Here is a 16,279-nt window from a genome sequence, read left to right on the forward strand (position 1 = left end):
ATGTTTTGAAAGAAGGCTGTAAATTCTAATAACTTAGCTGTTTTTGAATGTTGCTATCAGTATTGTCATCACTTAACCACCTGCAAATCTATCTCTTAACCTTGTCAGAAGAGGGGACATTGTCTCAGGAAGCAAATATTTTTAAAGCACAGGCCTTGATGTTACATTCTCAGCCCTAGCACAAAGCTCATTAATGAAGTAAGGGATGAATTTCCTCAGACAGAGTTAGGACTTGGGCCTCAGCAACCTGATTTCTGACCCAGGTGTCTCTTCTCAAGCAGTACTAGGTCCACATTTCAAATGTATCCTGCTCATGAATATGCAAATTATGTGAATCTATAGTCGTATATAAAGGGATGTGTACACCCCCCAAAACCATAAGATCACTGTCCTCTCTACAGTCACTGAGTACAAAGGACCTCACCATGGGATGGATCTGTATCATCTTTCTTGTGGCAACAGCTACAGGTAAGTGTCTCAGCCTAGCAAATTTGAGGTCTGGTCACATATTCAGCTGACAATGACATCCACTATCTCTTTCCCTTCACAGGTGTCCACTCCCAGGTCAACCTGGTGCAGTCTGGGGCTGCACTGGTGAAGCCTGGGGCCTCTGTGAAGATTTCTTGCAAAGCTTCTGGTTATACATTCACTGACTACTGGATGTACTGGGTGAAGCAGAGTCATGAAAAGAGTCTTGAGTGGATTGGGGAAATTAATCCTAACAGTGGTGGTACTAACTACAATGAAAAGTTCAAGGGCAAGGCCACATTGACTGTAGACAAATCCACCAGCACAGCCTATATGGAGCTTAGCAGATTGACATCTGAGGACTCTGCAATCTATTACTGTACAAGACACAGTGTTAAAACCACATCCTGAGCATGTCAGAAACCCTAGAAGAAGAGCAGCAGGCTGCTCTGAGGCTGAGAAGACTCATGTCCTATTTTTGTATGTCTTTCTAAGAGACCAATTTTGCTTTTGTCATCTCTGCAAAAGGACATCTATAAATTATATAATGTTACTCTATGATGATCCTAGATTAACCAATACTTTGTCAAAATCACTATCATTGACCACCTCCACTGAAATGTTTCTTTAAAAAAAAAAACAACAAAAAGGGAAATCTGTGATTATGCATCATAAAAATATTTCTGGACTCTGACAAAACCTAGAACTTTCTTTGGAATAGCTGGGAATAAAGTATAATATGAATTTCCAGCAGAGAGATGTTGGGGGTGTAGATGGAACTATGTATTAATTTGACCTGTCAAACACCAACGTCTTTTTGGCAATCTAAAAGCACCTTCTCAGTCTTAAGTCTTAAATGATATCTACTTGCTTTTCTAACTCTACTTGTATGGTCAGCAGAAGTTCTAGGGACTTAGAATGTAAGAGGTATTTATATTTGTATATATAGCTGCATAGTTCTTGCAGATGCAAAATCGAAAATTCAACTCACGAGGGAGTGGGGAAAGGTGTAAAAGAAGACTCTGAGACAGAGATTAGATAACAGAAGGGAAACAGTGAAAACATTGCCAACACAAAGTTTAATTCTCATAGTCTTTATATACTTTACAGAATCGTGGGAAACAAAGTCACAAAACCATCTGAGACAATGTCTGACATATATTGAATACCTATAGCCATTGGGAAGCCTCCCAGTTCCTTCCTGCAAGATTAGCAGAACATTCAGCATTTCTGCCATGACTCTGTACCACAGGCAGGCTTTTATTGAAACAGGCAAAATCACAAAATCTGACACAAAATCACAAAAGAATAATTTCTATATGATGAACAAAAATATTATTAAATCACTTTTCACAGAACTCATTTACAGACTCTGAGGTTATATGTTAGTATCTGGTCCTATAAAAGTGGTCCTAATCTCAATAATCAGTTCTGCAGTTAATAGCCTTTAGAGAGCATGGACCTTTTCTAAAAGAGCATCAATTTTGACAGTTTCTTGGATAATTGGTACCCATCATTGTCCTGTAGAGTATTTATGATTGTGTTTGTCTCTGCATCTATGTGTGTTTCTTGTGCTTGATTTTTGATACCTTTCATTCATACTGCTTTTTTTGTTTTGTTTTGCTTTGTAATATTTCAGTTTGTTTGCTTTTTTCTTATTTTTTTTATTAATTTTAGGTTCTGTTTGTTTTGCTAAGAAATGGAGTTGAGGTGGCAGATAATATATAAGGAGTTGAAGAAGACAAATAATTAATTAGGATATATTGTGTGAAAATTTTATTTACAATAAAAATAGAAAATGTTTTATAAAATAAAAAATGATACCTTTGTTGTGTAATTATCACATATGCTCCAGTGCCCATACTTTAAGACTCCCATCTCTGATTAAAATGTTTAAAGGGGTTTCACAATTCAGGATTTAAAGAAATAAAGAATAAGGCATATATAAAAAGCATAATGCCAAGAAATAAAGAAATATCTAATAAAATGTTTAGGTTTTAGCTAGTTTGTGTGTGTGTATTTATTTTAATAATAATTTTCCTATTATTAATCATTGAGTGCATAGAGTAAATTCCTTCTGGGATAAATTTTTTATGTAGGAGTCATTTTATTGCTATAATTCTTTAGTAGAGCAATGTTATTGTTTGCTTCTACATCCCTGTACTATGTGATCGCAGGTCCTTGGTTAAAAAAAAACATTTTTCGGTACCATTTTCATTTAGTAGATTAATCCCTGAAACAGATCAGATCTTGGTTGATTACTCCCACAGAGTTCTACTATTATTCATATATTGTAAATTTCAGGAAAGAGGTAGGACTCTATTTAGATCAAAGTTGTTCTTTTGTTGGTTTCCTGTTTAAATTTCTCCATAGAATGTATGTTGAGTGCCTTCCAATATCATAAATACTAGTCCATAGATAAGAAGAATCTAGGTAAAAACCAGTTCACCATGTACAATGAGTTGTTTGGGTGTTGTCCTCTTAAATGTGATCCATGAAATTGTCAGTCAGGGAATCAAACCATGAGAAGAGTTGAAACTTAGAAGTAGGGGTGGATAGACACCTTCAAATTTGATGAGACTTCAGGGAGTCTAAGAACAGGTAATTTATTTTAGTTATATTTGAAGAAAATAGAAATAGGAAAAGGGTCTTCATTCAACAATAATTTTCATAATCTTTCCAATTACAGTTATACAATGAAGCTTAAGATGTGACTATGTAGAAACTGTTTTTACAAAGCTCTTGTGACTTTGAGGGTAGGTTATACATCTAAAAGGCTTAGAAATTAATATGGCCTCTTACAAAATTCAGAAGGCGATAGGGTACATGCGATTTCTCCTATAAGGTTTCACAATTGTCTATAGAAGGAACATTCTGGGATAGTCATTCTGGGGAAAGAAGGTTAGGCTTGTCCATACAGGACGCAAACAGGACACCAGATTGTTACAAACCTCTGTTCTAACCTTTCTGGATAAAGTGCTAGTATTTGATTTATCTTCTCCAATGAGGAGACACTCCCATGATTAAAATTTACTGTTCTCTTTGTGTTCCTCTCTGAGTACAAGGCTTTTATGCCCTCCACAACTACTATGTCACTGTCATCTGTAATATTGATAATATTGATTGTCATGGGTCAGTGAAAGTAAAAGATCTATATAAAATGGTTGTGGAGACTTTGAGGAGCAGATGCAGAGAGTTGTGTTTCTGGAGGCTGCTCAGTGTTTGTTCTTTTCAGTTAACCACATACAAAACCATGGAAACTCCTATCTCCTATATCAGTTCATCCTTGCCTTGAGTGATAAGAAATCTGAAGAAGATCACTTCAGATAGTTCCTAAAATCCATGTCATCCCCTGAGAATACTACAGAAATAGAAATGACACAAGACCTTTCCATTCACCATGAAAATAGTTTCTCTAACAGCAGAAGGAGTTTCACAATAGGAATATGAGAACCTCAGTTAACTCTAACAAAGGAAGTGAAAGATGTTTGTGACAAATCTTCATATCTTCAAACAAAACATTGAAGAAGATATTGCCAAACGAAAAGATGTCTCTTGCTGGTGTAATGATAGGTTTAACATAGTAATAGAAATATGCATCTTACAAAAAGCAATCTACAGATTCAATTCAATTCCAAACAAATTTCCAAGACAGGACTTTATGGTTATTGATAGACTATTACTCAACATCAGATATAAAACCAAAAGTAGAACAGTGAAAATTATGCAGTCATCACCATCACAGGGAAAATAAAACTGTACTAAATACCTGTAGTAATAAAAACAGCATGGTATTGGCATAAATATAAACAAACTATCAAATAATAGAATGAAAAATCCAGACATAAATCCACACACCTAAGGAAACCTAACTTTTGATAAAGAACCCAAAATACACAGTGAAAGAAAGAAACTATCTTCAACAAGTGTCAGTGATGTAACTGAATCACTGCAAGGAGAAGAAGGAAATTAGATTCATATCTATCAGTCTGCATAAAATTCTAGATCAAGGGGATCAAACAACTTAACCCAAAGCATGCTATCTTGAGACTAATAGAAAAGAAAGTGCAAAATAGTGTAGAACTCATTGGGGTTCCTGAACAGAACACCAATAGCTCAGTTGCTAAGAACAACAGTCAATAAATGTGACCTAACGAAGCAGAGAAAGTTCCAGATTGCAAAGGAGACTGAATATTGTACAAAATAGAAACCTAGAGGATGGGAAAAGATTTTCATGAACTCTACATCTGACAGAGGTGTAAAGTAGAAATATGTATAACAAACTGAAGAAACTAAAAATCAAGAAAACCAGTAACCTAATTGAAAAATGGTTAAAGAAATAAACAGAATTCTTAACAGAGGAATCACATATGACTGAGAAGCCTTTAAAGAAAGGTTCACCATCCTTAAGTAACAGGGAAACACTAATCAGAATGACTGTGAGAGCCCATTATATAGCAGTCTGAATAGTTGAGTTCACAAATAAACTGTTAAGAATGTGGGCTAAAGGGAATGATCCTCCAGAGCAGGTAGGAGTGAAAACTTGTGTAGTGTCTTTGGGAACCATTATTGTAGATTCTCAGAAAATGTGGAATAGATCTACCTCTAGACACAGATATACTACTCCTTGTCACATACAAAAAGGAACAGTAGATCCTATCACAAAGAAAAAAGTTGTTCAACTATGTTCATAGGTGCTTTAATTGTAATATCCAGAAACTGGAAATAACTCATCTGTCCTCAATAAAAGAATGGATTCAGAGCCTGCCCCACATGTGGTCCATACTTTTATAGCCACCCAATTAGATAAGATGGATGAAGCAAAGAAGTGCAGCCTGACAGGAACCGGATGTAGATCTCTCCTGAGAGACACAGCCAGAATACAGCAAATACATAGGCGAATGCCAGCAGCAAACAGTGAACTGAGGACGGGACCCCCATTGAAAGAATCAGAGAAAGGACTGGAAGAGCTTGAAGGGGCTCGAGACCCATATGAACAACAATGCCAACCAACCAGTGCTTCCAGGGACTAAGCCCCTACCCAAAGACTATACATGGACTGACCCTGGGCTCCAACTTCATGGGTAGTAATGAATAGCCTAGTAAGAGCACTAGTGGAAGGGGAAGCTCTTGGTCCTGCCATGACTGAACCCCCAGTGAACGTGATTGTTGGGGGGAGGGTGGTAAAGAGGGGAGGAGTTGGAGGGGAAGTCCACATATAAGGGGGAGGGGAGGGGTTAGGGAGATGTTGGCCTGGAAACCGAAGGGGAATAGCAATCAAAATGTAAATAAGAAATACTGTTAATAAAGATAAATAAAACAAAAAACACACACCTAAATAGACCAGAAAATAAAAATAGAAGTAGATGCATTAAAAGCATTTGTATAAAACCATAAAAAAAAAAATGGGAATGTGGTGACAATTGCCTTGTCAACCTGGATTGGACTTTGAGGAGTCTGAGCACAGACTGTTCATGTAATTACATTTCAACATAATAAGAGAATTTGGGAAGGGTCTGTGGGCAGCACAAATTTGCATAATCATTCCAAATCCCATTGCACATTAAAGCTTAAGGTAGGAATGTACAGAAAATCTTTACGGAGTTCTTGTGGCTATGAGTATAGTTCTATTGCTACACCCTAGATTCTAGTGAAGTCCCTGACCAACAGAGTACATCTTAGCAAGACATAAAGTACATGTGACACCTGCCTTAGGATGAGTAATATTCTGGGTATAGGGTGCACTTTTGTCCCCACAGATAAAAACAAACAAACAAACAAACAAACAAAAAACCAAACAAACAAACAGCGGTTTGTTAAGAACTTCCACTCTCCTCTTTCTGACTGGAGTGCAGATATTTGATATTTTCTCCTTCCTTGAGGAGCCATCCATATGTGACTAAAATTCCTGTAATAAAAACACCAGGATATTGGGGTAAAATAAGCATGGTTGATAAATCAAATTGAACCAAAAATCAGACAATGTTAACCTATACAACTATGATTCTCTGTGAGTACTAGGCCCTCATGCCCTCTAAAACCTTCATGTCAATGTCATCAATAATATTGATAAATACTTGTTGCATGTTTTCGTGAAAAAAAAATCTGAAGAAATTAGCTGTGCAGAACTTGAGGAATAGGTGTGTAGGGCTCTGATACCTGGGGCTCTCCCACTGATATCTCTGGCCTGACTAGGGGCATGTGTTCCAGCAAGGAGAATAGAACTCAGGCAGGGAGAGAGAACAGCTTCCCCTGCCCCTATTGTCTGCCTCTTAGTTTGCTTGGTCTGAGACAGTACGAGGCTGACTAGCTGGCCAAGGTTGCAGGGGAGCTTCTAGGTGCAATGATATAGGGGAGGGCAGATCTCTTTCTGAAGCTGCATTGTTACAACTCTTATGACAGAAGTCCTCAGAAGATGGAATATTTCCTGCACACCTGCAATTCTGAACAGAACACTTAAATCCAATTTTTTGAATGGGTCAGGTTCTGACAGCAGGTACTTCCTGTTGGTTTAGCCTGAGAGCTTGGAAAGACCTCATCTACATATTTGGAGGTGTGGTCCTGTTTCTTTGCCTGATCTGTCTTGAGCCTACATGACTTGTATTCACCTTTTCTGTGGAGGAGGTGCTTAGGGCATTATCTTGTGCCTATGTAATCTGTGGTCACTTCCTCACCTGAGGAGAAGAGTCTTGAGGCATTGCCCTACATGACTGGTTGGTTTCAAAGTTCTCTACAGGGATCTTTTGGGGGGGGCACATCTATGTGAGGCCCAGAAATTTTGGGAGACTAATAATGTACCTGCTGCCCCTTTTAGGGTGTCCCTGGAATTCGACCTATATTGTCAAGGAATCAGGGTACCATTCACTGCCTGCAGCTCCACAATTCCCCCTTTTACTTTTTTTTTCTTTCTTTTTCTTTTTTTTCGGAGCTGGGGACCGAACCCAGGGCCTTACGCTTACTAGGCAAGCGCTCTACCACTGAGTTAAATGCCCAACCCCCCCTTTTACTTTTTTAAAGAGACATGTCATTTGTATTGAAAATTTGGGGTGAGATTGAAATATCAAAAGAAAACACTAAATAGGCAGAAGGGGTAGTGCAACTAAGCTAGCATGGTAACAAGGGAAGAAGTTGGGGTTGGGAGGTCAAAGGATCATTGAATGAGGTAATAGTTCCATGAGTTGTATGGGTGAGGGTATTAACATTGGATAGGGAGGAAACAGATGCATCGCACAGGGAAATAGCCTTCTGTGAAAGTAAAATGTAATAACCTATTTTTGCTGAGGGGTTTATTTTTAATTGGACATCTTATATTAGGAGATCCAAAGAGATTTTTTAAATTATTTATTTATTTATTTATTTATTTATTTATTTATTTATTTATCTGCTTATCTATTCATTCATTATTTACTCATTCATCCATTCATTCATTTTATATTTTTATTTGTTGCCCCTCACTCCTCGTTCCCATAAACAGTCCCTACATTTAATCTACTATCTTCTCCTCTGACAGGGGGATGGCACATTGGATGCCTACCAACCCTGTTTCATCTAGTCTCTGCAGGCTTAAGTGAATCTTATCCTTCTGAGGCCAGACAAGGCAGTCTAGTCATGGGATTGAATTCTACAGATAGGCAACCCCTTTAGCCATAACCCCTACTCCAGTTGTTGGGGGACACCAAAGATGATTGAACTTTAGAGGTGCTAAATATGTCCTAGGGGCATAGTTCTAGCCTAGTTATGCTCTTTGATTGGTGACTCAGTCTCTGACAGTCCTTGTAACTATGCAGTGATTCTTATTGCAAATTTGTAGGATTCAGATCTTTGTTTGGTTGGCCCTTTTAATATTTTCTCTAGTGAAAATTTTCACTGATAATCCATTCTTGTTAATACAGGTCTATAGCAACACTATGTTCAAAATATTTTCAGCTCCTAAAAGTTACCCAGGTCCTGAACAGCTCCATCATTTCAGTTATTTATGTCAACATTCTCTGTCCTATAAACAGTTATTATACAAGTCTTTTAATTTTGTCTACTATACAGTGTAGGGTGAGTGATTTACACTCTGAACACTGGTTCTCTGCCCCAGATGTAGCCTCATGAAGACAAGAAAGAAGCTGTTATCTCCTGTCATTTCGTTTTTAGAAATGGAAACTGCAAGAGCTGGATCCAAATGCCATCAAGGTGGAACCTGGTTTTGGGAACGATACTATAGTAATACTGGGACAATGTAAAACCTCTGATGTATAAGTCATTATCCCCTTGTAATCTCGAACCATTTTTCCCTTCAGTTGAGTTTCATGAACACTGAAATTACGGGGATAAATTATTTGTGAAGCCAGACTGCAATTTCAGTATAGGATATAACAAACGTACTTGTGTGAGAGTTCATGATCAGCAGGAGGCACAATGAGGCCAATGATCCCCAAATGTAGATTAAAAGGCTGTGGAGGGGATTCTCTTCCCTCTATGGTTTCCTTTCTTAAGTATATTAACTGATCTGGCCTGCTGTGATTGACATGTGATGTATCCATGCTTGAACACCATGAAGATTCTTTGTGAAACCTTCCCAGAAATTGCACCATGAAATTCTATGTTCAGGGATTGGAACTGTTCTTACTGTAAAACAAACTCTCAGTAGCTAGCTCTATTTACCACACAACACACACTTACACACACACACACACACACACACACACACACACACACACACACACACACACACTTCAAACCAGTAAAACTTAACACACTGGAGATTTTGAAATGGCTGAGCAATAAAGGTATCTTTTGGAAAGCTTACCAGTCTCATGTAAGTCTGTTGAAATTGAATTAGGCAAGTAGTCCCCACAGGTTAATATATCCACCTTGGTGTATATGTACACTTTTTTCATCACAAAATAATATAACATATTAAATAAAAGAAAATGTGAAAACACGGATGTGAAGGAATCATTGAGGGCCCACACCAAGTTGAATGTCTTTTGACATTTGATGAGTGATGGTAAAGATATATTCACTTTTGGCAGAGAAGATTTCTGGAGTTTCACTATTTACTAGTGATTATGTGTATATAAACAGTACATTTACTTTTAGTCATTGTAGTGAGTTTTGAAGTATATAACCTGTTATAAAGGCAGATATTAATTCCATATATCTGAAAAGGAGGCAGAATTATAAAATATTAGCCATTTTTGGAGTATTCTGTCCATTTCATCATCATCATCATCATCATAACAAACTTCTGTAGAGCAATCTGATGACATTGTGTCAAAGTGGAGCAACAGAATCATGGCAAAAATCTTATGAGATCTTAGTCCCTAAAGTTACATCCACAGCATCTGCTCAGAGTGCAAGTGTATGGGATGCATTTCCTCAGAGGAGATTAGGAATTGTACCTGAGCATCCTGTGGCCTGACCCATGTGCCTTTTCAGGCCTTCGTTTCCAGTTCTTCTTCAGGCAGACTAGGTTCTTAAGTAAGTAGTCCCCTGGTCATTACTATACAAATCACCTAAGTCTCTGGCTGTAAATATGGGGATGTCAACAATCTGAAAACAACCTATGATCTGTTTTCTCTCCACAGTCCCTGAACACAGTGACTCTAACCATGGAATGGAACAGGCTCTCTCTCTTTTCCTGTCAATACTGCTAGTGAGGGACTCACAACTTCAAAATCTGAAGAAGAGACAGGGCGTGAGATGAAAATTACATCCACTCTGCCTTACTCTACAGAGGTGTCCACTCCCAGGCCCAGCTGCAATAATCTGGAGCTGAGCTGGTGAAACCCTAGTCTTAAGTGAATCTCTCTTGCAAGGTATCCAGCTACACTTTCACCATCTATGCTATGCACTGGGTAAAGCAGAGGCCTGGACATGGCCTGGAATGGTTTGGAGTTATTGTTCCTGGAATTGGTGTTCTGTCTATAATGAGAAGTTTATTTTGTTTATTTTTGAGAAGTTTATTATGGCAAGACCACACTGACTGCAGACACATTCTCCAACACAGTCTACATGGAACTCAGCAGATTGACATCTGAGGACTCTGCGGTCCATTACTGTACAAGACACAGTGTTGTAAACACATCCTGAATGTGTCAAAACCCTGGAGAAGCAGCAAGTTTCCATAGATCTAGATGACAAAAGAGACTAATCTTTAGACTTGCTCAGAAATAATAATTTTGAATTTCCATTCATTGCCTCTTCCTCACAGACTTATTGTGCCTTTGTCATCTTTATAAATGAGCATCTATGAATAAACTGATGCTATTTGCATAAACCTACAATTCACCATAACTTGTGAATCACTTCACCAGTTACCCCTTCCATAGCCATGTGTCCTACTCAATAAAACAATAAAAAGAGAAAAGTATGGTGATGCATGTTAAAAATATCACTGGATCCTGAGAGACCAGGGCTTGTAATTGTTGGAAATAATGTATAATATAAATTTCACCTATAAAATCTGACATAGGGAAGCAAACATTATTTCATAATCTCAATGCCCTCAGGTGTGTTGTTATTGCTTGCCCTGTGTTCCATTAGAAATTCCAGCCTCTTAGAAGGGGAGAATTATCAGAATAAACAGGCATGCAAATATAATTTCTGTATTTTGGTCAAAATGTTGATTGAGGTAGGTCCTGAGATTAGAGATATGTTCATGGTCCCATATTTATTTCTTCCCTGGTCCCAGTAATCATACGATTAGTCACTGCCCTCTTTAGAACATGGACCTATGCAGATACATCATAACTCTCATAGTCAATTACAATTCTTTGGCCCAGCTTTCTTCTACAGAATATGTGTGAGTATGTGTCTCTCCATGCACATGTGTTTCCTATAGTTTGTGTTTGATGACTTTTCTTCTGTTTGTTTGATTTGTCCTATTTCCATTTGTTCGCTTTTCCTCTTCACGATATTTAGATTCTGTTTGTTTTCTAATTTTATAATCAGAAGAGTGGTGGGAAAAGATTGATAACATGTTGGGAATAGAAACCAGTAATCAGAATATATTGCATGAAGGAATCTATTTTCAATGAAAGTTAAAGAAAAATGAATTGAAAAGAATTAATAAATGAAATTTCTGATAAGTTATCTGTTGTCCAAATTTCCCATATGCTCAAAATTCTCTTGCCTTAGTTTAAATCTTTAAAGTGTATTTAAAAGTCAGGACTGAAAGGATTTAAATGATGAGGCATGTGTAAAAAGTGTAATCCTTAGGTATAATGAAATAAGTAAAATGTTTGGGTTTTAGCCTATCTCAGCCTCTCTGTCTCTCTGTCTCTCTGTCTCTCTCTCTGTCTCTGTCTCTCTCATCTCTGTCTCTCTGTCTCCTCTCCCTCCCTCTCTGTTTTGTGTATATGAGTGTTTTATGCATATGTGTGTATGTATGTGTGGAGGAGTGTAACTGTATGTTTTGTGTATGTATTTTAAGTTTGAAGTTTTCTATTATTCATCTCTAAGAGCACAGAATAATTTCTCCTAGGAAAGTTTTTATCTCTTGAGGACATCTCTGTAGGTGTCATAGAGGAAAACAAACCATGTGAAGATAAGAATGAGAATATGGTGGTGATTGCCTTGTCAACCTGGATTGGACTTTGAGGGGTCTGAGCACAGACTGTTCATTGTAGGTATATTTCAACATAATAATAGAATTTGGGAAAGGGTCTGTGGGCAGCACCAATTTGCATAATCATTCTTAATCCAGTTGCACAATAAAGCTGAAGGCGTGGTCATATAGAAACTCTTTATGAAGTTCTAGTGACTGTGAATGTAGTTCTATTGCTAAAGCCTAGAGTATAGTGTGGTCTCTGACCAACAGCATACAGCTCAGCAGGCCATAAAGTACATGTGACATCTCCCTTAGGATGGGTAATAGTATAATGATGGAAGACTCTGGGATAATCATTCTGGGTAATTAGGTTGAGTTCTGTGCCCACAGATAGCAAAATGCTCACCAGTTTGTTAAGAACCTCCAGTCTTAGCTTTCTGAATGGAGTGCAGATATTTACTTTTTTTCCCCTTTCTTGAGGAGCCATCCCCTTGTGACTAAAATTTCTATAATAAAAACAATGGGATATTGTAGTGAAAGAAGAAAAGTTGATAAATGGAATTGAACCAAAAATCCAGACAAGGTAAATCCATACAACTATGCTTCTCTGTGAGTACCAGATCCTTATTCCACCAGCAATCTTCCTCTCAATGTCATCAATAATATTAAAAAATACTTGTTGCATATGCCAGTGAAAGAAAAGCAACTGAATAAATTAGCTATGCAGAACTTGAGGAACAGTTGTGTAGGGCCCTTATACCTGGGGCTCTCCCATGGAAATCTCTCACTTGACTATGTGCATAAGTTCAGGCAAGGGGGAGGGAACTCAGGCAGGGAGGGAGAACAGCCTCTGCTGCTCCTTCTGCCTGTTCTTCCTCTTTCCACTGCTGCCTGCCACTTCATTTGCTCAGGTTAAGCCACCAGGAGACGAACTAGCTGGCAAGGGGTACAAGTAAGCTTCTGGAGGTGATAATTTCAGGGAAAGCAGATCTCTTTCACAAGATGCATTGTTACAGCTGTTATGCCCAAAGTTCTCAGAAGGTGGAATAGTTCCTGCACAGCTTTAATTCTAAATAGGACACTTATATACAGTTTTGTGGATGGGTCAGTGTCTGACAGCAGGTACTTCTTATTGGTTTGGCCTGAGAGCTTGGGAAGACCTCATCTACACATTTGGATCAAGTCCTCACCTGTGGAGGAAGAATATCCCTATATGACTCATCTGTCACAAACATCTCTATAAGGGCATTTGGGAGGCACAGCTACATGAGGCCCTGGTATTCTGAGAGACTAGGAGTGCCCCTCCTGCCCCTTTTAAGGTCTCCCAGGGGTTTGACCTATCTTGATCAGGAATCAAGGTACCTTTCACTGCCCACTGCCCCACAATTCCCCCATTTACCTTTTTAAATGAGAGGTATCATATGTAGTGAAAATTTTGGGTGGGAGTAAAGAAACATGAGAAAACATTTAATAGGCTGGCAGGGTAGTACAACTAAGTTAGAGTGCTAACAGGGAATGACGGTGGGGTTTGAAGGACAAAGGATCATTGATTAAAGTAATAGCTCCATTCATTGTAGGGTTTGAGGGTATTAACATGGTTTTAATCAACATTAGATTAATCTAGCTGGATATCATGTTATTCTTACTATCATCTAAATTTCCCCAACTTCAGTAGCCATTTGACTTTGGCAAGAGGGTTCATTTGTACCTGGAAGGTCCCAAGTCTGTGGGTATCAGCTGTCATCTGTGGATCTCAGTGTGGACCTCAGGGAGTCATCAGTCAGATGTGGTGTCTGGATAAAGGCAGCTTTGTTGTCCCAGGCAGGTCTGAGCAGATGGCCTTTGGTCTTGGCTGGATCTGTGGGAGCAGCACTGTACAAAAATATCCACAGAGGAACAGAACTCCAGGAAGGGGATGTCTGCAAAGGATGGGTGTCCTGTGTTAAGCCTGTGTTGGTTTGCTTGGGAGCACATCATGGTCTGTTGTTTTGATTCTAAACAAGCAAGTGTGTTGAGGAGTTTAGTCGTGGAAAGCATCCTTAACTCTGCTTTAGATGTCTGAGGAAGAAAATATCATGTTAATTATATATCTGGGATAGGCAATCACAGTTTATCTGTGAAAGAAACCTGGTTGTTAATTAAGGATTAAATATTAGTTATTGGTATAGTTGGTTTGACCTGTGGGAGTAGATTAGATAGATGACTTTTACACCTTAAAGGAAATATGGAAAATTTTTTGGATATAAATCATGAATGTTAGGGAGAAAATAAACATTTAAATAAAGAGGCATGATAATTTTAGGTTGAGAAGCAGGAACATTGTCTTAGATGTTCCTGTTAGAGAAAACAAGCATTTAAGCAAAGTGTGAAAACTTTTGGGTTTCAGTTGTGTTTTTCCATTGTCTTTGGCCAGTCTAAGATGTAGTGGAGGAGGAGCCTGCTCTGCCATGCTACATACTTAGGCTGTGTGCTCTAAGCAGGCTGAGCTGTGTCACTGGCTGGTCCTGTGATGGGAGTCCTTGCCTTGTCACTGGTTGGCTGTAGGCTTGGGATTAATGGCTGCTTGCAGCTGAGATCATAGAGAGGCCTTCCACTGAAGAATAGTATGCGGCTTTGTAAGGAAAGGACTTCTTTACAGCCCCCAACAGCAGTGGGAATTCTCAGGATGGGCCTGAGATTAAAATCTTTGCAGACAGGAGTGTCTGGGGAGAAATACAAATTGGCTAAGCCTCTAGGCCTTTAGGTACCTCATGAAAATGTCGAGCTGCCTATTGCTAATAGGTTGGCATTGGCTTTTTCTGGTTGGGTGGTAAGAACTATCTCTAAGTATTGTAAGATACCTCTTCCTGTTTGGATGGGGAACAACAATGTCATGGAATATCCAGTCTACTCTTATCCAATTTAATCGAGGCATATGCAGGCTGGGAAACAGATTGAGGTGCAGAATACATGTGCTTACTTTGCACTTCCTTATCAATATGAATTTTTGAACTATTAGCATTTCTCTGCATACCTCAGTGTCTCTTGCTCTTTTTGTTGTATATGATTGTTCCATGAATTCATACATGGATACATGGGGCGATGCATATGGGCTTGAGCTTCACTGCTCTTCTTCTGTCCTCAGCTGCTCTTACCCAAGTACAGCCTGATGAAGGTAACAAAGGACATGATCTCTCCTGTTAACACCTTTTGACAAATTGTAACTGATAGCTCTGGATCCTACTGCCATTAGAAAAGATGATGACTTTGAGAATGTCATTAATATAGAACCAACTTAAATTCACACACTGAGACATCAGTTATCTTCTCCAAGCAAACCATAGCCATTTCTCCCTGTAGCTGAACCCTGAAAACACACTAGGTGCAGGGATATGTTACTAGTCAAGTCAGACTGGGTACTTGAAAGTAAACAATGGGAAATATACCTGCAGGTAAGTTCATGACCAGCTGGGGTCACAGTGGGACCAAGTATTTCCAGCAGAGAGATGAGGTAAATGTTGTGGGGACTCTCTAGCCTCTGCAATTTCCTTTCTTAACATACATGTACCTCTTGTGATTGAAATGCAACATTTCTGTGCTCAAACACTGTGAAGATTCTTTGAAAACTCTTCAAAGATTTACATTTTTGGTATATCTGTATCAATCAATATCTATCATCTGTCTGTTTACCATGTTTTCTTGATGCAAATTTCTGTTAAAAATATGTATAGTTTATTTCCATAATTTAGTTATTATAATGGTTCTGCAATAATCATTCAGTATATATGTTTCTGAAGTATATATATTGTTGGTCGTTTGGTTGACTTTTTTAGTATCTAACATATTGGAAACAAAAATGTTAATTATATATTTTGAAAAGAGGCTGTAAATTCTAATAATTTAGCCATTTTTGAAAGTTGCTATCAGTATTGTCATCCTTTAACCACTTGCAAATGTATCTCTTAACCTTGTCAGAAGGTTCGACACTGTCTCAGGAGGCAAATATTTTTCAAGCACTGGCCTTGATGTTACATTCTCAGCCTCAGCACAAGGCTCATTGATGAAGTAAGGGATGAATTTCCTCAGATAGGGTTAGGACTTGGGCATCAGCAACCTGATTTCTGACCCAGGTGTCCCTTCTCATGCAGGACTAGGTCCTCATCTCAAATGTATCCCATGAATATGCTCATGAATATGCAAATTATGTGAATCTATAGTGGTAAATAAAGGGATGTCTACACTCCCTAAAACCATAAGTTCTCCTCTTTACAGTCACTGAGTACAAAGGAC

The 16,279-nt window shown here is 38.4% G+C and overlaps 1 gene segment (V, D, J or C); it reads left to right on the plus strand.

Annotated features, from left to right (window-relative positions):
• The first annotated feature begins 422 nt into the window (after positions 1 to 422).
• Positions 423 to 879, plus strand: LOC116905016. The segment is given in 2 exon segments: positions 423 to 468; positions 551 to 879. Coding segments are annotated over 2 exon segments (372 nt in total).
• Positions 880 to 16,279: the final 15,400 nt, after the last annotated feature.

Source organism: Rattus rattus, chromosome 7 (genome assembly GCF_011064425.1).
Source record: "Rattus rattus isolate New Zealand chromosome 7, Rrattus_CSIRO_v1, whole genome shotgun sequence".
Lineage (NCBI taxonomy): Eukaryota > Metazoa > Chordata > Mammalia > Rodentia > Muridae > Rattus > Rattus rattus.